Source organism: Galendromus occidentalis, unplaced genomic scaffold, assembly GCF_000255335.2.
Source record: "Galendromus occidentalis unplaced genomic scaffold, Mocc_1.1 scf7180000076803, whole genome shotgun sequence".
Classification (NCBI taxonomy): domain Eukaryota; kingdom Metazoa; phylum Arthropoda; class Arachnida; order Mesostigmata; family Phytoseiidae; genus Galendromus; species Galendromus occidentalis.
Window position 1 is genome coordinate 102,262 of NW_003804792.1, and position 21,852 is coordinate 124,113.

The following is a 21,852-nucleotide window of genomic DNA, read 5'->3' on the forward strand; positions in this document are numbered from 1 at the left end:
AGTGTGGGACCTTCTCAAGCACTATCTCTCCCAGTTTTATCTGAAAATCAAATATGCATGTTGTGTGGGCAACTACAAGGCTGATGCACTTTCCTGGAATGTACCAGAAAGTTTTGGACAAGTCGATGATCTTCCGATAGTCATGTGGTGTCGCGCCCAACTATCAGTACATACTTGTCCCTCTCAGTACGGTAGAGTCTTCCACGAATGATTTCTTCCCGGCGCGATGGCTCGTCTAATCTGCGAGAATAAAAAAACTCCATCAACGAATGTTGTCGAGCGGTCGAATCGATCGGGAGCGAGGGTCGATATGCTCTATCCTGTAGCGTCGGAGCACCAATCCACGACTCGAGCATCGATGGGAATCAGCGAAGCCCAACGATTCAATGGCGAAATAGATCATGAGATCCAGTAGCGGTCCCAATCGACTCCAGAATACATGACGAAGAAGTCTTGAGGTGCCGACTAATATTCTCGAGCTCCTCTCGCCAGGGATTTCAGATAAGGGAAAGCTACCGAACTCGATGAAAATGATTCATGGAACGGCCTGCTGTCGGCTCCGAGGCGGGATCGTCTCAAATTCTAGTTCCGTTTGTTCTTCTGTGCTTCTTGCAATTGGAAATTATCCCGGGCCTGGGCCTGGAGTCGGCTGACCTTGGCTTGCTATTCAATTTCCGGTACGTCACTTTCGGAAACCGCATTGCTTCATCGGCCAGACCGAGTCCGCGAGAACCATTTGCTTCTTTTCGAATTCACGATGCAGCTCTCTGTAGTAGGCCGTTGGAGCTACTTGAAACAACTTATCGCGGAAACCAGCGGAGGTCTGGACCGGATTGTGCTTATCAGAGGTAGCCAGAAATTTCGTTTGAGTTTGTGGTGCTCTGTTTACGTTGCGCTGACGGCATTCATGATTAATCTGTGCCTTGACGCTGTAAAAGCGTACTGCGCGTTCCCCACCGTCATTTCGATCGACATCAGCGAGGACAATCTGAGCGTGCCGAGCATAGCTCTCTGCAGCTTCAACCCCTTCAAACGCCGAAAACTCTGCGAGGAGCCTTTTGCTAGTCTCTGCGATCCTGACTTGGACTTCGTTTCGGCGTTCTCGGAGCTCTTGGCGGGCTCAGATACCGGAAATGCCAGTGCCGAGTTTATCGAACGATACAAACAAGCTTTCATCAACCTTCGAGATCTCGTGGTCTCTTGCTCGCTCCGCGGTGTATCGTGTGGATCGGGCTTCTTTGCCCCAACCATCGTCGAACTCAGCCGCTTCGGTCAATGTTTCTGCATGTTCTGCGAGGGAAACCGAAAGTACGCGGAGGCTTTTCGATACCGTACTCAGACTCCCGAAGAAGGTCTTGTACTCGAACTCAACTCATCGACGAGGGAATACTTGCCGCACATCAAGGACTTGGGTTTCGTCTTCTTCTTCTACACTTACCGCAAATCGGCCATGGTGACCCGAGACTCAGTCCATGCTTCTCTCGGTGAATCTACTTATATGAGACTGGAAACCACCGAAATGAAACTCTTACCCGCTCCTTATCCATCACAATGCGGGAGCGATTGGCCGCCAGGATATGAAACCATAGCTGGAATCGACGAGGAACAGTACTCCTTCTCGAGGTGCATGGCTATCTGTCTGTCTCAACAGGCTATGCGCGAGTGTAACTGCGAGATCACAAACGAGTTCTCTCAACTGTCAGTCATCGAGAACGTGTGCACGAGATCTCGTGCCGAGCTCAAGTGTCGCAACAAGGCGCTCAGTAGCCCCAAGCGCTTCCGGGCGAACTGCGAGTGTTCGGATGAATGTCGAGTGAATATCTACAGGGTCCAAACATCCAGCGGAGGATTCCGAAAGACGCGCAGAAGGGCGAGCCCTGATCGCACCAGAGTAAGTCATCGGAATATATTCCATCCAATTTCGGAGCTAATCTGAAACCCACCCATTTTTGTCAATCCGTCTTTCCAAGTGTCGAAGAGTTCCTGACTGCATGATCGGTGATCTGAAAGATTTTTCCTGAGGCGCGTATATCGTTCAATGATTTCTTCGGTCCTCAGGTGACGATCTACCAAAGTGGCTCGGAAAATACCCTCATCCGCGAGAGGGCCAAATATCGCTTCTCGGAAATGATAGCGGCCCTGGGATCGAATATGAACACCTTCATTGGACTGTCTTTCCTCGCGATATACGAAGTTTTCGACGTATTGGCCGCTTGGTTCTCTTTCCTTGCGGAACGCACTCGGAGTCTCTGAGGGGACGGACCTTCAAGCAGAGAGGGAGGTCAGAGAGGAGATCAGAATGATTCCGACCGAGTATCTAATCGAGTCTTCCCGGTGGAGAGGTCTCGGACAGGAGAAGTCTTGCTAAGACTCTCTGTAGCGCCGTATGACGGAGCTCTCAAGTGGATCGAGATGTTTCGAGACATCGGAAATACCGCGCAATATCTACCGCACAAAAAAACGTTGCAGGAAGCATCCATCAGAAACGACTCCTGAGCCAGCCCGTCACGTCAAGGCGGTATCGATCATACGCTCATCGAAAACTGAGGACTTTCGTGGTTTTGCGACCGTGTGATTGCGGGGCCAAGTGTCGGGGCCACCGCGTCATCCCTCTGACATTGGGCAATCCTTGAGCCACAGAAGGTTGCTACCCCAGGATCTCTCTTGGCGGCGCGGCGAGCCTGATCGGATCTTTTTCGCGGCTTGGGAGAGGCTAAAGCCCCATGAGAGTCCGAGTTTCATGCTGCAATCACGACTGGATGGGGTATTCCCAGAGCCGCAGAGATGGATTCTGGGCCCGGGGGAAATTCGGACATAGGCCCCTCTCGATCATGGTCTGTGATCTGTCTTTAGGAAAGTGATGCAACGAATGGGTCAGCAATTTCCTGAGCCCGTGAATCTTTTGAGAAAGGGGGAAATTCAGGACGCAAACAAAATTTTTAGACTGAAGCCTGAGCTAGGGGCCCCTCCGGAAACTCTTGGCCCGGGGAAAAAAGTCCCGCTACCCCTCCCCCCTTTCGACGGGCCCGGGTATTCCAGAACAATTTTTGCATGCAAACATCCACTAGCATCTCATTCATTCCCGTCGCCCCTCCCGGAATCAACAGTGATATCATTCGGGCCTAGCAGCTTGGACTGAAGTAAGCTGCAGGTGCCCGATTGGGTGGGGGGGGGAGGTCATCCAGTCCTCGGTCATAAAAAAAAATGAAAAATCACGGGTTCGGTTACGAGCTCTCCCCACTCGGCTGGATGAGTAGCTTCTCTCGAACAGGTAGGAGCATCTCCGCGAGGATCCGGGGGAAAGCAACCGTAGTATCTGAATAAGTGCAGTATCGTGATCGTCGGGGTCATGATTGAGAACTATATTATGACTCATCAGCTCCCGATCTATCCGTGATCACGTGCCCAGTGAAGACGAGTGCCGACCCTCGGACTATCCGGCCATGATTTGGCGGAATCCGGAGCGAAGATCACCTTCAGAGCTTTCCATGGCGAATGAAAGAACATTGGATGCTCCTATTCTTCGCTCTCCCTTCCTACTCATAACTGATGATGATAATTTTCGAAACCACGAAGCACATGTCTCCAAGCTACGAATATCTCAAGCCAGTGTGGAGCCAGGCAGACTCTGACGGATGACTCGTTGTATCGGCTGCGATTCCCGGCGTGCATTCCGACTTACGACTTTGTTTCTCCCCGGTCGCGCTAATCAGACGAGACTCCGAGGCAATTTTGATTTGAGCCTCAGGAGCGGACCAGACACACGCTCGCGGCGAAATTCGCATAAGGCCCTCAACCAGTATACTTCCAGTGATTTCACTGACGGTGCCGAAGCGTGCTGGGAAGTTATACAGACATCAATGATCGATCCTCCTAAGAAACGCAACATTCTCCCAATTGGAATCCTCATATTCGACGAGATCAGCTCACGGTCTATGCTCTCTCTTGATCCCCTCTGGCTCCCGACCGGCGCGGCGCAGCGTCACTCCTTCGATACCCACGCCGCTTGGACAGAGGAACATGCAAGCCCCAAGGAAAACCTGCAGCTGTCACTTCCCTGCATTGATGAATCAAGTACCGATCCGATGATCAAACGCACTGATAGAATGAGCGTAGCCATTATGAAAATCAATGCATGCTTTCCGAGAGCATCTCATTCTGCATATACTGGATGTACTCAGTTGAGTGCTAGCCTGACACAGACAACCTGCATAGAATCGTTTCGAGGTGATATCAACTTGAGTGAGGGGGTTTCTGCGGAACATCCCGGAAACCTACGTTCGTAGCACCTCAGCAAAGCGTTTTTCAAGTATCTCCAAGCAAGTTCTGAAACCCGTGTTTGGACCCCAGCATTAAGGAGCAGAGTTTTTCCCCGGACCGCTCCGATAACTCAATGAAGAGGAACAACACAGGCCTAATTCAAGATCGACACGATTGAAAAACATCCTTGACTTCTTTATCGATTAATGAGCGCCGATGACGCCGTCCCATCGCTGCTTGAGTACGGCTCCCGGAGAAGCGATCGGATCCACTGATCAAAGCACCTCGAAGAATATAAGGGTTCTCCTGGAGCTTATTCAAGTCTTGCGTTTACTCTTCAAGTCGTCATGGAGCTTGCGAGCGCAACCCTTCGGAAAGATTTGAATCTTAACTGCACGTAAGGGATGTGTTTTGATGAGGAGCATCTCGGGCGGAATTGAAGTACTCACGAAAAGTTTTTTTGCAACGTTTGCCTCGAACTCCGTTAGTTTCAGCTTCTCCTGTGAAGGATTGTGAGATGTGAGATCTTGCAGCGGGGATCGCGCGACGGTTTATCCCGGATAGAGAATTTACAAGCGCTGTAATCGAAGCGTTTCGGAGGCAGAGGAATAATTTTACGTACGATTATCTTGTCCTCTTTGTCGAAAACACAATCTACAGTCTGGAAGAGAGATATGAGCTCTTGAGTTCCGGGCGGTGGAAAGAGCTGGCGTGGGAATCAGAATCAAACTTGTTTTCCACCAAGGATAGGCTTCTTGAAGAACACTTAGGAGTCACGAGTCACCTTGTCAAGATAATTAGCGTCCGCACAGGCATTCATCATAAATAACAGGAGTGTGGCTTGTGCACATTCCTCGAGCTGTGCCACCACAACTTTCAGCTCCCGGTCTCGCAAGTCCCGCCCCATGGGTTCCAAACATACGTCGACTTGAACGATCACCTCTGAAACTGAAGTGATAGTCAGAGATTAATTCTCGCTGGCGATCTTCGAGGACCGGACTCTTTGGGAAAACATAGATAGGGGATCCTGGCCATTCTGAACGGAAGCCTTTTCACTGCCTTACTCGGAACGGGTATCGCGGGACAGTCCAACTTTCCGTCGCCCGAAAAACTCGCGGCAAAATCAGGTGCATGCTGTTTGAGTTTATCTTGGACACTCTGCCGACGGCGTTGAGCGTGGCTTCCAAGAAAAGAGAACAGAATCAGAAGAGCTGCGGCCGAACAACGTGACATTTCACCTGGAGAATGACGCCCCGAAAATTTATCTTGTGAGGTCCCCGAGCATTCAGAAAGAGAGCAATTCTCCGAGATGAAGAAGTCACGGGGGACTCACAGAGAAACGGACAACTTCGGTCACAAATCCGGTTCGAAGCGTCATCCAAGTATAGTGACTTTCAGTGTGCCTGTTGTTGGGAAGGAGCCTTGCTACCAAGTCTAAAAATTCAGGCTGAGTTATTCAATTGCCAGAGTCAACATGCGTGGCCGTGGCCCTCTGGATAATTCCCGAGTTTTTTGTCGACGCCAATAATCAAATGTGGACGACAACATCTACTACTTGAGTTCGAGTTTCCTATACTGAAGATCGATGGCTGCGCAACGGCTCGTGCGCGTAGGTTTGGCATGATATCTGTCGGTTCAGAATTCTTGAGCGAAAAATATGCGATGACGATAGCCTCATCGATATTGACACAAACCAGCTCGATCACTCTTGAAATAGTGTTAATTCATAGTCGATCCATGGAACCTACATGAACGCATCACAAGAGCCACGGAGGAAATTTCTGAGCGTCACACGCGTCTAGTTTCCGCAAACGACCTAGCATGACATACGCCATGCATCGTCACAAGATTATTATCGATTCATTTGAACATCGCTCGGAGAGCTCGACGCGTAAGTGACCCCGGAAACCATGTCCGTAACAACCTGGGAAGCCCACCGCGGATTCTGAAGCCCGGCCCTGCTCTAATTCCCTAGTGGAACTCGGTTCCATAATGTTTTCTAAGATGGTACACTCGCGGGGGATGAGTGGGTCAAACTCGCTCGATCTGGTTTACGTTACGACACCCGAAACACTCGTTCCTGAGTGTCATGTGAACTGAGAGAAATCAGGATGCTGGGGACCGTCCACCACCTGAGAACCGCGCTGCTCTTCTCGTGTTTTATTGACAACACCACAACAAGACAGATGAAGAAGTATTTTGTGCTTTGAGATTGAGGGGTTGAATCACATTTCGTCCCCTCAGTGACGGCAATGGTCAAGGCAGTGAGCCGTAGGAAGCCCGGTATTATGAAAATAAAAGTATCCCGACATCACAATGATTTCTGGTGTTTTTTGTGCCGTCGTCGCCTCAGCTGGTGCTCCTGGTGGCTCCGCTCGATGGCCCCGTCTCTGTAAGTGGCTGCTAACTTCGTTCGTGGACAAGTGGTAAGTTTTGGCAGCTTGACAGCGGCTTTCGTCGAGGTTCTCGCATCGGCGGATGATTATTCCCTCTCGAAACAGCGATTGAGACGGAACTTTGGTTTGACCGAGCAAATATTTGAAATCGATTCTCGTCATCTGGCAAGTGCAAGTGAAGTCTTCGAAAAGTACGTTCAGAAGTCGCAGCTCGCTCGGGGAAGTTGTACCATCCGGACCCTGGCATTCAGCCTGGTCGGCGAGGAGTGTAGGACGGTGATCGCTGATGGAGGCGGGGGTCGACGCGCGACCGGGATCGATGTAGAAAATGTTTCGGGATCGCTACATGATGGTGTTGCTATCCCGGAATTCTGACTCCCACGATCTGGCTCGATGTATCGGATTGCGACAATATCGGGACATTTTGACTTTCATGTTCTCTCCCCATTCAATTCCAGCAGCGCTCCCTGTTCAGGGATGCAATTCGACCGCAGTCAGGTCTAAACCAATTATTTCTCCCTCGAACCATTACGCCAGTGGAACATTGGGAGATACCTTCATGTTAGCGGAGAATGAGCGCGTAATCTGAGAATGCTGTTATTTTTTTCTTAGAATTTCCCCTCCTAGGAATACCGATCGAGTACATTGAACCTGAGCTTTAACTGCGTTCCATCCCGCTTACAGCCGTCGAAGATTCCTCCGCAGTTCCACTGGAGCCACCTGATTCCGTCATCCCGTCCTTCGATTTTTGCTGGCCTCCAAGAATCAACGCATCCGATGACAGTTAGCTGCCTGGGACTCTTTCGCTTAGCAGGCATCCGGAACGTACGCACAAAAACGCCCGGACGTCCACTCACTAGAGCAGGGAGGCTGAATAAATAATTCGTGGAACGCGCATGCACAATGGATACAGCAATCATACAAAGCACGGTCCAGGCACGGGAACATCGGCCTGTATTTGATAATGATAATTATGAGTTGGAGTTCCGTTCCGCAAAGTCATTCTTCTGTACTCTCGACCGACGAAGATGACCAAACGTCGGCCGTGGCACCGCATGACAGCTCAATCCGCGTCCCTTACATTCGGCCATCTGAGCGTGTGCATAGAAGTGAAAATTCTGGATCGCTGAATGACTCCCATGGAAATTCGCGCTGTAGGGTGAACGCTGCTCAGGATTCCCAATGCAAGTTCTTCCGGCGAGGATGTCGATCCATAGGCTCATTTTCTATCATTCGCTGCTGGTTGTGGCAAATCACGAGAGTGAATGGGTTCTTCGGCTGCGTTGACCCTCCGCGAGATCCCAAGGAGTCCCTATCGATTGTCATTCCAGGCGAGAGAGGGCTCGGCAGTCGCGGATCCGCGCGGCGGCCAAAGACGGTGCGCCGTCTCCAACACAATCCGTCTCCCTGCTCAGAGAGAACAGCCATGTTTGCCTCGAATTGCCTTTCCGCTTCGAGACTGAGCCGTTGAAATACGACGCCCGAAAACCGAACATTCCGCTGTGTTTGTAATCGAAACCCCACATCGCGCGCGTCTTTCGGTGAATCTCGGAGCCGAGAACGAAAGGAGTCGAGAAAAAGTTTTGACTTCTTGATCGCGGGGAGAATTCACTCTCTTCAGGCGGAATCGAAAGCTATTCCATTCCCGGAGACACTCTGTCGCAACATCGGCAGAACATCATGTGGAATCCATTATCGTTACGTCGACTTGGCCGAAAAACAGAAAACTCAGGCAGGGGCTCCCCGAGGATCGCTTCCAACTCATTGATGTTTCGTTTCGCCTTTACCGGTGATTCATCCCCATCAGACTCGCCATTTCAGCGAGGAGCATAGATGCGGATGTGAAGACACTCGGAGAGTCATTTGTTGGAGAATCGAGGAACGGAGACCGCTCATAGGGTGCGCTCAGGGTATTGCTTTGAGATTGATGGTCGCTTTACTGACGAGCAGAAATTCCTCGCCGCCTCTTGCTCCTCAAGATCTAGTTGGAGGATCTCTCTCTAATTCTGGAACATTCCTTTGAAAGGTTCCCACGGCAATTCGCTGATAGAGGCGAGCGTCCAAAGAGCTCGGATGATGATCTCACGCAGTCGGATCCCTAGATTCCAGTCCCCTGGGAATCGGAAGTTCCGAGGCTTCGCCTCGAAATTCGGCATAATCCAGCCGCGCGGAATCTAGAGCATCGAGATCAGCACAAGGAGGGATTCACGGTGGTGAGATCAATGAGAAAACGACACATGCCGACGCCTCCAGTTGGGCCTCTAAGGCAGCGCGGATGTTAAATCGCCGCGACTCCGATGACGTGTCGAACGGCTCTCAACGTGTCCGGACTTCGACAGTTTATTACAAAACGATAATTTACGACGAAAGGTGTCATGAGTGAACTTATATTTTCTCCAAGTTGCGCGACAGCATGAGCATGTGGCGACTTTAATGGCAATCGATAGCTATATTTTTTTGACACTCCTCGATGGTCTGTGGCACGGCCCAGCGTTTCGGAGTGATTCTTGGAGCTTCGCGGCAACTGAAAACTCCCGGAGATCAGGTAGATAATCTCATTCATAATTTTCTTCTCGCTTCTGAAGACTCTCAGAGCAATCAGAGAGATACTCTCGAGTACACCCACGGCTCGACGGGGGTGTTACGGGCTACGACCTCCGGGCAGGCCGTCTCACGGAAGTTCTTTGCGATTTTCGGAGCAACGAAGGAAGTGAGGTCTTTCGGGCTCAAGAGCGATGCAAGCTCGGTCATTGTCACTTGAATCTCATCGGAAGAGACGGAACCATTTCTGCTGGATTCCCGGGAGAACCCTTCCCTCCATCGGAATGAGGGATCGAGATTTTCTTCGAAGTTTGATAAATATTCCCTCTTCCCTCGAACGTAATTCCTCGAGCCTGTGCAAGACTCCGGCTGTCATTCGTTCAGAGCGTATCTCCACTCTCGCCGCATGAACATCATTCCCGGGAGTGTTTCTGATGTGTTTCTCCTCCTCCCTGATGATCTCTGTACTTCCCTCAATGTATCAGGGAAATCTTGTTCCATCCCGAATCCTAGAAGCCTCTTATTGATTCGTCGCGTCGCGAATGAGAACGGGAGTTTCCCCGCTCACCGCGTGGTACATATATTCGAAATGCCCGGGTTCCCGAATGAGCGTGATCATGATGTGAACACATATGATGTTAGCTCTGATGATGCCTCAGCCCGGCGAAAGTGGTAATCTTATTGACAAACGGTGCTAGCATTCAATTGTCAACCCGTTGATAAAGATAGCGACAGCAGCCGCTCAGCGGGCGGAAACAGTGACAGTATCGAACGACGCCTGAAGTATTGCCGTTCCCCCTATAACATAATTCCCCGTCCACTAGCGAGTATTCTCCCGGTGCAGGAGCGAAAGCCGTTGCGGTCGTGGTGGCGGTGGTAAGTTTGGGTGAGAGACGGGCTTAAAAGCAACGTTCTGAGGTCGCGGCGGTACAGAATATCGTCGCTCGTCCCGCCGTGGAAGATGAGGTTCTGTTTCCTGCTGGCACTCCTGCTCCTCGTCAGAGAATCGCGCGGCGGGGCCACCGGCTTCGACTACAATACACCCGAGGATGAACTCCACTCCGTGAGTGCTCACATGGAATAACTGTAGCCCGCCCCCTTCCCCCCACCATGGATCCGAAGCGATCCGATATCGGGAGAACTTCAGAATTTCTGTCGTTTTTTCGACCCAGCCTCCCCAACTCCGTGAGCGACGTAACGACTCGATTCTGACTGAATGACATGCATGTGCAGGAATACGACTTTATCATCGTGGGAGGAGGTCCGGCGGGGAGCAGAATGTTTGAGAAGCTAACGAACGTCTCCCACTGCGGACGCGCCTATCGAGTGCTCTTGATCGAAGCCGGTGGGAATCCCCCACTGTGGACTGATGTACCGCTTTTCTACATGCACACCGGTTCACCGGGCTTCGACGATGTCATGTGGTGGTTCCCGCACAAAAGCAACGGACTCCACAATCTGGGATCGAAGAGTCCAACTGTTTTCGGAGGTGGGTGTGATAATGCTGAATGGAGATTCCTTCAGGAGTGGGTCTCCGAGTGCATCACAGGTGCAACGATTCGAATATCGGGAAAATGCTGTTGTCGCACGCAGACCAAAGCGATTTCCGGCGCCAGACAGTCGTTGTTTCCTCTCGTTTAATTGGAGATTTCTTGATTCGGTTAAAGAGAGTCTGACCGAGAGAAAGTCGCTCCCCGAATTCCTTGCTCTGAATCCCGAATATTCTTTTCGATGCGGTATTTCCCCCTCTCGAAGTCGCAAAAAAATCTGCTGTCGAATCCCGGAGTATCTGATTTCGCGAAGCATGAGTCACTCTGAGCTCCAGAGACAGCAATTCGTCGGGAATCGACCTCCGACGGGACTCACTTCACCCATTGGCATTCGATATCGGCGGATTGGATTATCAAGATCTGGAACAATGATCATTGGCTGCATAACCTTGATCATTGCAATTCCCGATCCCTAACGGGTAATTAATGCTCGGCCAATGCTCGGTTAAATGAGCCGTCAAAGTTTCGCAAATCACTCCTCTCGCGATAACATCGAGACAAGGCTGGCGCCATTCGATGGATATCGACACCGCAAGTGAATTTTCTATGCAAAACAATTCGATCGATATCGGACTCGATTTACGAACACGATTTTTTTCCAACACTTACGCCGAAAAAGTTCGAGAAAGCAGCGCCGTCGAATCCAGTGGCGAATTCTGAATTCTCGTGATATTTTGCTCAGTCGAACATTGTGGGGAATCACTCGTTGGGAACGCCCGACTGCCCGACCGGTCATTTGAAACAAGACTTGGGAAAGCCGGAAGTTGACGCGAACAAGTTAACGCTTTGAATTTCTGTGTTTGACTCTCAGAAATGTCTGATCCTGAATAGAAGAAAGACCGCCGATCCGATTTGATTCCGTTCGTAGCGTGGCTGTAGAATTGACTTTGTTGCGAAATCTATTTAGGGAAAGTTCTCGGAGGGGGGTCCACGTTCAACGGAGCGGCTGTCCAGAGGGGTTGCGCCGCGGACTACGACCGAATCGAGCCTGAAACCGGCTGCAAGGGATGGGATGCCGAAGAGGTCTGGCGACTCTTCATGCACGACGAAAACAACCAGGACCCGGTGAGACCACTCAGAATTCCGGAATCTCGTTCCTTCCTGCACTACTCTTTCGATTTCCATCAACTGTCCGTTTCTTCCCCACAATCGCAAGATTCGAATCACATCGTCAAGAGCTCGCTTGTCTCCCCAGGGCGTACGGAACAACGGCCATCACGGCAAAAAAGGAACGCTGTGCGTAAACTCTCTCCTCCTCGGTAACGGAGAGACCGCGGGCTATGAGGCTTGGAGAAAAGCTCTCGAGCTCCAGGGCATGCAGTATTCTGACGTTCATGACGGGACTTGTCACGGGAAAGGATATCACTTCCAAGCGGCCTACTGTCACGGCTCCCGCTATTCGGCCGTGACTGCGTTCATTACACCGTTCTTCCAAGCCCGTCGGAACCAAATGCACATCAAGCTCAACACGATAGTCACCAAGGTTCTCTTGGAACAGCCCCCCAATTCGCCGATACCGCGGGTCGTGGGTGTGGAGACGGCTGATGCCGCGACCGGTCGCCCTGGGAGAAGATTCTTCGTCAGCAAAGAAGTCATCCTCACAGCCGGAGCTCTGAAAACCCCCCAGCTCATGATGGTGTCCGGAATCGGTTCGTAGATGCCTCGTATCATCGCTCAATGGAGAAATATCATTTGGAAGAATTCGTGACTAACTCTGTGGCGGTCGTTTTCAGGTCCTGCGAATCACCTTAGAACCAGAGGCATCCGACCTATCGTGAATTTACCGGGGGTCGGACAAAACCTCCATAATCATCCCGGTGTTCAATCGTTTTATTTGAAAGGGGTTCCGATGTCTTGGCTCCCGAACAGGACTTGCTCTGAGATCGACAGATATTACAAAGGGGAGAAGAGCTCGCTCCTGTCGTCTTCCGTCAACATGGCCGGAGTGGCTTACCGTCAGCTGGACAGGATCGATATGCCTAGGCCGCTCGACGACGATATCCTGAGATACAACTTCGCCGACGTCGAATATACGCTTTCCGGAGCGAAAGGTTTCGGAGGTCCTTGGCTCGGAGTGGATCAGGATCTAAAAGACGAATACATGAACGGATTGAACGGCCAGTCCATTCTGACCGTGAACGTCTATCAAATGCACCAGAAATCCAGAGGGTACGTGCTCTTGAATTCGACGTCGATGCGCGATCCGCCCTACGTGTTCTTCAACTACTTCAGCGACAAATCCGATCTCGACACGATCGCGATGGGAGCTCTGAAATTCATCGAGATGCTCAAATCACCTCCTTTCGCGTCTCTTGGCATCGAGCTTTACGACGTCCCATTCCCGAAGTGCAAAAAATACGCTCTTCATTCGCTGGAATACCTTCGCTGCTTGGTGCAGTACACGACGCACGCGAATTTCCATTACGCCGGAACGGCGAAAATGGGCTGCAATCGCCAGAAAGACCCAGATGCGGTGGTCGACGGTAGATGCAGAGTTTATGATGTCACCGGACTCCGGGTCGCCGATACGAGCATCGCACACAAACTGCCACAGGGTCACTCGATGGCTTACGCTTACCTCACGGGATCTCGTTGCGGCGACTTCATCGTCGAAGACTACAACGAGCTCAACGAAGTCCAACGGCAGGAACAACTCCAACAGCTACAGCAGCAACATGTAGAGGAGGTTCATCGGCACGATGCGCCGCAGGACCAGCAGCAGCTGAACGAACAGCAGCAGTTGCAGCTACAGCTACAGCAACGGAAGCAACAGGAACAGCTTCGGAAGCAACAGGAGCAACAGCGGCAAACACCGCTTCGGAACTACCAAGTGTTGACAAAATCAACCAATTGATTCTAAATTTTTAGCGCAGGATTGAGAATATAGTGTGATATCATGACCCAGCAATCAACGCTAGCTCCGGGAAGAGGAGGCCCGTTCGAAAATGGAGGCGAGTCCCGATCTCTCCGGCACCGGGAACAGCGGACCCGCTTTACAGTTTTTAGGTTGTGCCCCCGGTACTCGGCATGAGCGACTTGCGCGAGACGAGAATCAGTGAGAGTCTGTTATTCTCTCGGTGGGAAATTGTACCCGGTTTCAATCAGCGTTGTTTATCCCTCGCTCGCAAGATCATCGAGGGAATGATATCCCCTAGTTCTTTTCTTCGAAAGCGGAATGCTCGCATGTCGCATTTCTGCAAACCTATGGCAACTATGAATCAGAGAGGCTTATTGGATGTGTTGGATAAGCACAAATAATCATACATATTTTCATCAAGTTTGTGCTGAATCAGGAGACATTATATTTTGTTGTTAAATAAAATTCTTAAGCCTGTGATTCAATCCCACGCCCAATGACGTCTTCATTATTTCGGATCGGAGTGGGGCTAAAGGAGTTGTCGCCCGCTCCCAGATGATCCCTTCGTAATGCAATGGTATAAGAGCGATCGCCATATTGGATTCCAGCACCTTTCGAAAACTCGATTCAGCCGTGTCTGCCCCCCCCCCCCAAAGAGAAGTCCTGCGTGAGCCGCAGCGCGGAACATATCGGCGTCGGATATCGGGCCGGCTTGTATCATGGAGAGAACTATTGAGCTGTCGCCTGTAGACGAGATTGTGACCGTACATTCTGCTCGTGCACGTCCCGAAAATTCAGAGGTCGGACCTCTCCAGCATCGTCAGTCGGGTTCTCTTCTGACTTCCCAATTACGTGACTCCTGCAATATTCTCGGAATTGACCAAAACTGCGAGAGACAACAAGAGAGTCTACGGTGCCTCGATAGGCTCACAGAGCTCTTTCGACGCGGGAACCTCAGCCGAAGGGGAATTGAGCGCTGAAATTGCCAGAATGGATGCGGCGCGCGACGATCGTGCTGTTTACATGACGATGATCAGCGCCTCTTCGCTCGATCGGAACCGGTGTGTTGTATTCCGTCGTCTCGTTCCGTTAGCGTTCGATTCGAGTGCGGCGGGAAGAAGAGAACGACTCGTGGAGAGAGGCCGCCAGAGAAGCGCGAACAGAAACTTCTATCGAATATCGTTCGTAGTTACTGGGTGTTGATGTCGACCTCATTCCAAGCCGAATCACACCCGAGAGAGTCTTCTAGCAATCAGCACATCGCGACAGCTTGATATTCAAAAGTTCACATTGTATGAACGTTTCTGAAACGGACGAAAGTTTTCGAATTTCGAAAGCGCGCATCCGGCGATCGGCACGACACTTCCGTTTCTAACCGTCGCGGTCGCGCCTCGAACTTCAGACAAAGACATTCGCGTGCGGCAAGCGTTCGCGTCGGTTGATACACACCGGCGAGCTGATCTTTAAGGTAACATACGCTTCCTCCAAATATCGAGTCGATTCATTGAAGATTATATTAGTATAATCCTTTTTCTCCTTTCGATTATGTCTAAGATATCCGCGAACTTCCAGAATCTTCACGGAGTTCGCTTCGGAAGAGTACATTAAGCAGAGATCGTGCGATCGCCCACAAGAGAGGAAGGAATACAAGCGCGGCTCGTTTTCATTTTCTTCGATTTTTCGCGGACCGGAATCAAAATGACGTGAGTAACTCATTCAGTAAACTGAGGATATCCTTCGAGCGTTTTTGCTCACCATTATTTAGCTTCTCTCTGAACGCGCGAATGCTCCACAGTCTCCACAGCCTCACGTGGCGCTATTGTGGAAACAGATTTTTTCTTCGAAGAGGTATCCGCTCGAGTCGATGGAAGGCATTCGACGTTCGATAATAATCGACGTTTAGCTCTCGACGTTGCTGATTGCTCGATCGGAATTTCCCCTTCATTGGCTCAGAATCCTTGAATTACTTCTTCCGTAGTATTTCGCTGATATGGTTAGGCCTAGTGTCGAGAGTCCCGTCGTCATATGGATTGATCTATCTATCGTCCTGATCAGCTTTCGCGCTTCACGTTTCGAATAATTGGTATCGGAAGGCCTCGCCTCGCATCTCCTCTCGTCAATCCGCTCGTAGGCGGGAGTCGAGGCCCCGAAACTCCGCTGTCCCGCGCACGCGTAATCGAGCGCGGGCATCGCCTGACGATTCTCGCGCGTGGCCGATTTTCATACTGAAAAACGTTGTCAGGAGAAGCCCCTGAACCTGAAGTCGGTGGAAGGGAGGGGGGAGGTGGGTGACTGACCGCCTTAGGATATCCTCCCATCTTTGGGCTCACGGTCTCTAAGCGGCTCACGGACCTCCCGGCGAGGAATTTTCAGCGAACGTCCTCGATCTGTGAGCTCGTTGACTTTCCCCCTGTCGCTTTTGAGAAGACTCGTTGATGATATCTTCAGTATTGAGTGTCTCCCATTCCAGGTTCAACGGTGAAGAAGGCGGCGATGAGTGGGGTAACGGAGACGACTGCGACGCCTACACTGTTGCGTCGCCAAGCGGTGGTGATACAGGCTGTCGTGTATGCAAGCAGGAGGGACACTTCGCCAGAGAATGCCCCAACAAATCAGATAATCAAGGATGTTTCCGATGCGGAGAGGTTGGGCATAGGAAAAGTGAATGTCCCAATGCTGGGTCGGGAGGTGATTCACGAGGCGAGTACGACGACTGAATTCGATACCTTCTCACGATCCCGGAGATTCTCCGAACCCGATCGAGTGCCATTCCTCCTAGAGTCGTGAGTCCGAATAATGATGATATCTTCATACGTAGCCTGCCGCAAATGTAACGAAGAGGGGCACATTGCTCGCGACTGCACCAACGCTCCGCCGCTCGGTGAGGAATTTTTTTTTGTCGTGGTTGTACTTCTTCAAGAGTCGAGCGTCGGAATTTATCAGAAAGCGGCCGTGAGGCACTCGAGTCGACGTTTTCGAACCAGCTGAACTTCTCCGTGTTCCAGTTTGCCGGACCTGCAACCAGGAGGGTCACATGTCTCGTGACTGTCCCGACGGCGAACCGAGGAGTGAGTATACGAGTTTCGACTTGCCCTCAATATCCATCAATCTACCTGTGGAGAATGTCTCCTCATTATATCGCAATTTTCCCAGCGTGTCGGAAATGCAATGAAGAAGGCCACATGGCGAGGGAATGTCCTAACGCGCCTCCGATGGGTAAGCTCAAATTGATCTCGTTGTCGGAAAGCCCACCATTAAATATTGAGTTCGATCATTATCTCTCCTCCTTCCTACCATCGATCAACACAACCTTACAGTTTGCCGGAAATGTAACGAGGAGGGCCACATGTCTAGAGATTGTCCCAATGCTCCCCCGGACAAGTGCTTCAACTGCGGTGAAGAAGGCCACCGGGCCGGCGATTGTAAGAATGAGCGCGTCGAACGACTGGGCGAAGATGGGAAACCCCTTCCCCCGCCCGTGACGTACATTCCGTCGACCGAGGCCGTCACGGACGCGACGTTCGAGATGTTGCATCATAGCGACGCGAACATCAGTCGCTACGACACCATGGCGGTGACTGTGAGCGATCCCCAGTTCGAAATCCCTATGAACACTTTCGCCGAATCTGGGTTCTCTGCGAATCTGATGGATAAGATCGTCACGAAGCTGAAGTTCGCCGCGCCGACCCCGATACAGAAATACTGTATCCCGATCATCGCAGCCGGACGAGACGTGATCGCGTGCTCGCAAACCGGTTCCGGGAAATCAGCGGCCTTCATTCTCCCGATCCTTCAAAAGATCATGAACGACCCGGCCTTACCGTCACGTGAATCGATTCGCGGCCAACGGACGCAGACGCCTCTGGTGGTGGTTCTTTCACCGACAAGAGAACTTTGTCTCCAACTCTACGAACATTTCCGTTTGTTTTCGGAGGAAAGCCCGAGACGTATCGGAGTTTCTCCCGCCTACGGAGGGACCCAGGTTCGCTACAATGCAGAACAGATTAGCAGCGGCACACATGTCCTGTGTGCGGTGCCTGGTCGTCTGAAGCAGTTTTTGGACGACGGAAGGATCTCGTTCGCGAAGGTTCAGTACCTCGTTCTGGACGAAGCCGACAGAATGCTGGATGACGGTTTCTACGCAGCGATCAAGGCCTTCGAGGAGCACCCAACGATGGTTCCGAAGGAGAACCGTCAAACGTTGATGTTTTCTGCGACGTTTTCGAAAGTCGAAGATTTGGCGCGGCAGATGATGAAGCCCGACGCGGTGAAGGTCGTGGTGGGTATCTTGGGCGGCGTCAACAGCGACGTCGAGCAAAGTTTCATTCTGACCGAGGATTACAAAGCGAAGCGGGAAGCACTGAGACTGATTCTGATGGAAACTTGTGGCACTCCGGGCGAGGGAGCGGAACAGACCGAGCTTGGAGAAGCTGGAAAAGTCATGGTGTTCGTCGAGAAGAAGAAGAGCGCCGATTTCATCGGCACGTTTTTGAGCCACAATAAATTCGGCACGACAACCATGCACGGAGATCGCACTCAGGAGCAACGTGAAGAAGCGTTGCGAACGTTCAGGGACGGCAAGCACGCGGTTCTCGTCGCGACGGAGGTCGCTGCCCGTGGTCTCGACATCAAGGGTCTAGGCATGGTCATAAATTTCGATATGCCACAGGACATCGACAAGTACGTTCATCGTGTCGGTCGAACGGGCCGAGTAGGGATCGCTGGTAAAGCGGTTTCCTTCTTCGACCCATCGGCGGATGCTCAGTTAGCCAGTCAGCTCGTGAAAGTGCTGAACGAGTGTGGGCAAGCGGTGCCCGACTTCATATCCAATGCCGCCTGCGGGGACTGCAGTTTGGACGACCTTGTGGTGAGTTGGACTTTTTTCCCCAAAAATATCATTTTGAGATCGTTCGAATGCGCAGTTGCTTTTCCGAGCTTGTGATGATCCGTGCAATCTAACTTGACGTTCCTCTCTTCTATGCTTTTGCAGGCTGACGAGGGCGGCTGGGACGACGGCGGCTGGGAGCAATAAATAACTCCGGTGCTCGTGAGGATCGAGTCGGCGTTCCGTAGTCCTGGAAGCTGCCCACGGATCGTTCACGCATGGAGAAGATGACAAGCCGGTCACGCTAAGCTTTCCTTTTGGAAACGCTGATGAAATTCTCATCGATGTGCAAAGTATCGATGACTGAATCTGCCCATGGAGAGGCACTCCTTTGTTTGTCTATTAGAAATTGGGCAGCTGCGTTAATTTGCAAGCTTGACGCATATTGGGGAAGACACCGGATTGTGGAACGTATCTTCTCGATAAAAAAATCTTTTTTTCGAACATGAGATGCTCTTTATTTTCCGTGCATGAGATCAAGCTCTCGACCACTGCCATTACCGAAGATCGTCGGTATTCATGGAATCTAGACGGTGATTCTCACAGTGAGTTCCACGGATTCTCCTCAGGGAGGACTCGGGAGATTTTCCATGAATAGGTGCCAAGAAAATAAGTCCTCTGGACACCGAATCCATCCGTCGAATTTTCGGGCTTATTGTTAGTCATTCGCTTTGATTGCCGGAATGGGTCGGGTGCCGACCAGATTTGACCAGAACAGGCGTGGAACGAGAAGTGGATTTCTGCCAAGAATAATTTCTCCCGAAAGATCTAATGAAGTGAGTCTGAGAGAGGAAGAATGTTGAGCAGAGACGAGTACCTTGCTTTATTAGCTTAATCCCGATGGCGTTATCTACAGTGAACCCTACATGCGATAGGATCCTCCGAAATGAATGCTTCGGAAATTGAATAGGATTTCGACCGGGAGCGCTTTTCCTTTGAATACTAAGGCGGTTTCGATCGAGGGGAACCCGGTCCCCTCTCGACCAGAGCTAGACTTCCCCGGAAATGCGTTAAAATACTAGAAGATGAGTTTTCCCTCCGGTGTGCCCAATAAGGGTAATTAGAAAACGACTCCGTCAGCCGTCACAAAATCGACTGCGGTAACCATTGGGCGATCTTCATGATCGCTGGCTGAATTCTCAGATTCCGCATCGCACCGCGGATCAGGAACTTCACAACTCATTCGCAACCATGCCTGTCTGCCGCAAACCACCCAGCCCCGGTCCGGAGCGCCGAACTTTCTAGGCCGCGGACCTCACCAAGTCCCCTCGCTGTGATCCCCTTGTCTGCCGGCGCTTTGGCGGAACATTGTTGATCCGGAACTTCCACTACCGCGCGTTCGGAACAAGGGACTAACCGATACCGTTTGCCCCCTCACGGAGTCAATCAAAGGCATCACGGGGTGCGGGAGACCTCGCCTGGTCGGCGGATCGAGCCGGCTGGGCTCGCGAGTGAAGTTCTGGTCTAGATCCATACGCTCTCCGAGCCCCTGGAGGTGTTCCTCCAGATCCCTCATTCGATCCCGGAGCTCATCGGTGATTTCGAACGACTCACTTCGGCCCTTACTCAAAATGAACAATTTCCTCCTCAACTGGGACGCCTTCCGTCGCAGCTTCAGCCGAATCTCGTTCTCATCTAAGGTTCTGGATGGCCTGCTGTCGAGCCAGATTTCCTGCGCGATCTCGGTGGCCCGCGCGCAAACTTCCTCTGAAAGCCCGTTGTTGAGGGCCACCGGCACTCCGCATGAACTTAGCGGACCGATACCAAACTCGAGAGTATGTTTGTACACCAAGTTCCCATTCTCGCCGAATTCGGCGTCCATGTGATAGTTGCTGACGTTCGGGAAGAATCGCTCGAGATGCATGACGAGCTCGAAGTGCGTGGAGAAAATCACGAAACTCGTGAAGCCGCAGAGATATTCCCCGACGGCAAAAGACAACGCCGATCCATCTTCCTCGCTGGTACCGCGGCCAAGCTCGTCTATTATGAGGAGCGAGTCCTCTTCGACGTGTCGAATCATTTGTCCTATTCGGAGAACTTCCATCATGAACGTCGACGCGTTACTTTGAAGATCGTCCCCGTGTCCGGTGCGCGAGATTATGGAACCGGCCGGTCTGAAGACGGCCCACTTCGCGGGAACGTAGCTCCCGATCTGTGCGAGGATTTGCATGAGAGCGACCTGCTTCATATAGACCGACTTTCCGGAATTATTCGGTCCTGACAACACGATCACGTTGTCGTTCCTCGAAAAATAGATCGGGTTGCATTGGAAGTCTTCGTGATCCTCAGACGTCCCGTAGCGAGTGTAGACGGGATGCCGACTTTCCTCGACAACTGTGGCGCTGTCGCTGAGTTTCGGCCTCACGAAGCCGTGCCCGCAGGTGGCCACCACTGCCAGACTACAAGCGACGTCGAGCTCGGAGAGGATTTCAGCCATTTTATAAAGACATTCGGTGTATGGTTCGATCGACTGCAGTAGGGGGGTCAGCACGACCATCGTTTTGTCGTAGATGACGTCCAGCAGGTACTCCATCCTCTCGTTCACTTGGAGTAATATTTCCGTGGTGAAGTGATAGGTGGCTTGTTCGGTCGTGATCTAATGGTTGGAAATGAAATTGACTCAGGACTCGGGAGACGATTCGAGACTTCCGATACTCTCACGAGCGGATTTCCGCCTCATTCTGGTGCCATTCTTCAGGGACCCATCGAGAACGCTGCGGCGTTTCGGGTGCATATCGAGCGTTTTTTTTCGGAAGTTTCGGGGTACTAACCTTGAGTAAGGTCGTTGGGAGCTGCGCCGCCGAAAAGCCCTTCCTACTGAGTGTCAGGTGGAAGCCTCGCGCTGCGTTATAGGTGAGCTTCACCGGCAGTTGGTGATTAGCCGCGACGTCCTTGCAGGCGGCTTCCGCGTCGCGGATCAGTTCTCCGTAGAGTTTTCGATACTCGTCGAGAGTGTGGCTGATTCCCGTTCGGACGCATTGCATCCGTATATTCAAAGAGTCCAAAACCCCGCGGCTGAGAGTCGCCTCAGGAATCAGGTATCTGTCTGTAAGGAAGATGAGCATCGATGTTTGTCATTTTCGCTAAATGAATCACGATTGCGCATCCATATCCATCTGTCTATATATATAAAAACGTATGTCTGTTTGTCTGTCTGTCTGTATGTCCGGGGTACCCTATAGACTCGAAAACGGCCGAACCGATCGTCGTGAAAATTTGTGAGCGTGTTCTGTGGGATCCAGCGGTGGTTATAGGGGGGTCAGTTCTCCGATGCGATGAGTCCTTCTACCTTAAAAAAATTCTTTGAGTGCTCCACCCACGAAAATACGAAAACTCGGAAAAAAATTGAAAAATCTGAAATTC

At 51.4% G+C, this 21,852-nt stretch overlaps 4 protein-coding genes across 4 annotated transcripts in view; 3 read left to right on the forward strand and 1 right to left on the reverse strand.

Annotated features, from left to right (window-relative positions):
* The first annotated feature begins 757 nt into the window (after positions 1-757).
* On the forward strand, positions 758-2,253 carry LOC100898401 (acid-sensing ion channel 4-B-like). The gene is made up of 2 exons (XM_003740175.1): positions 758-1,891; positions 2,059-2,253. The coding sequence occupies exons 1-2, from the start codon at positions 758-760 to the stop codon at positions 2,251-2,253; spliced, it is 1,329 nt and encodes a 442-aa protein (XP_003740223.1).
* A 7,574-nt stretch (positions 2,254-9,827) lies between these two features.
* On the forward strand, positions 9,828-14,011 carry LOC100898543 (glucose dehydrogenase [FAD, quinone]). Its single transcript, XM_003740176.2, has 6 exons — positions 9,828-9,869; positions 10,022-10,260; positions 10,431-10,686; positions 11,655-11,812; positions 11,943-12,396; positions 12,481-14,011. The coding sequence occupies exons 2-6, from the start codon at positions 10,159-10,161 to the stop codon at positions 13,599-13,601; spliced, it is 2,091 nt and encodes a 696-aa protein (XP_003740224.1). The 5' UTR covers positions 9,828-9,869; positions 10,022-10,158; the 3' UTR covers positions 13,602-14,011.
* A 1,003-nt stretch (positions 14,012-15,014) lies between these two features.
* LOC100897965 (probable ATP-dependent RNA helicase vasa-like) lies at positions 15,015-18,929 on the forward strand. The gene is made up of 8 exons (XM_029110575.1): positions 15,015-15,072; positions 15,177-15,307; positions 16,075-16,292; positions 16,423-16,485; positions 16,610-16,672; positions 16,758-16,830; positions 16,920-18,471; positions 18,595-18,929. The coding sequence occupies exons 2-8, from the start codon at positions 15,303-15,305 to the stop codon at positions 18,634-18,636; spliced, it is 2,016 nt and encodes a 671-aa protein (XP_028966408.1). The 5' UTR covers positions 15,015-15,072; positions 15,177-15,302; the 3' UTR covers positions 18,637-18,929.
* The window catches only part of LOC100898828 (mutS protein homolog 4), a 6,199-nt gene continuing 3,080 nt past the window's right edge, over positions 18,734-21,852 (reverse strand). Inside the window, exons 6-8 of the mRNA XM_003740178.2 lie at positions 21,261-21,535; positions 20,044-21,085; positions 18,734-18,798 (exon numbers count right to left, since the gene is read on the reverse strand). Of these exons, the coding sequence (XP_003740226.2) occupies positions 18,734-18,798; positions 20,044-21,085; positions 21,261-21,535 (1,382 nt within the window). The remainder of the gene's footprint in view (positions 18,799-20,043; positions 21,086-21,260; positions 21,536-21,852) is intronic.

What these genes read in the sequence shown, in the direction of transcription:
- LOC100898401 (XM_003740175.1), top strand. Translation starts at nt 758, where the DNA reads ATGCAGCTCTCTGTAGTAGGCCGTTGGAGCTACTTGAAACAACTTATC. An exon ending in CGAGCCCTGATCGCACCAGA is followed by an intron (nt 1,892 to 2,058) that starts GTAAGTCATCGG and finishes TTCGGTCCTCAG; the next exon opens with GTGACGATCTACCAAAGTGG.
- LOC100898543 (XM_003740176.2), top strand. Translation starts at nt 10,159, where the DNA reads ATGAGGTTCTGTTTCCTGCTGGCACTCCTGCTCCTCGTCAGAGAATCG. An exon ending in GAGTCCAACTGTTTTCGGAG is followed by an intron (nt 10,687 to 11,654) that starts GTGGGTGTGATA and finishes AAATCTATTTAG; the next exon opens with GGAAAGTTCTCGGAGGGGGG. An exon ending in ACGAAAACAACCAGGACCCG is followed by an intron (nt 11,813 to 11,942) that starts GTGAGACCACTC and finishes TTGTCTCCCCAG; the next exon opens with GGCGTACGGAACAACGGCCA.
- LOC100897965 (XM_029110575.1), top strand. An exon ending in TCCCGACGGCGAACCGAGGA is followed by an intron (nt 16,673 to 16,757) that starts GTGAGTATACGA and finishes CAATTTTCCCAG; the next exon opens with CGTGTCGGAAATGCAATGAA. An exon ending in GCAGTTTGGACGACCTTGTG is followed by an intron (nt 18,472 to 18,594) that starts GTGAGTTGGACT and finishes ATGCTTTTGCAG; the next exon opens with GCTGACGAGGGCGGCTGGGA.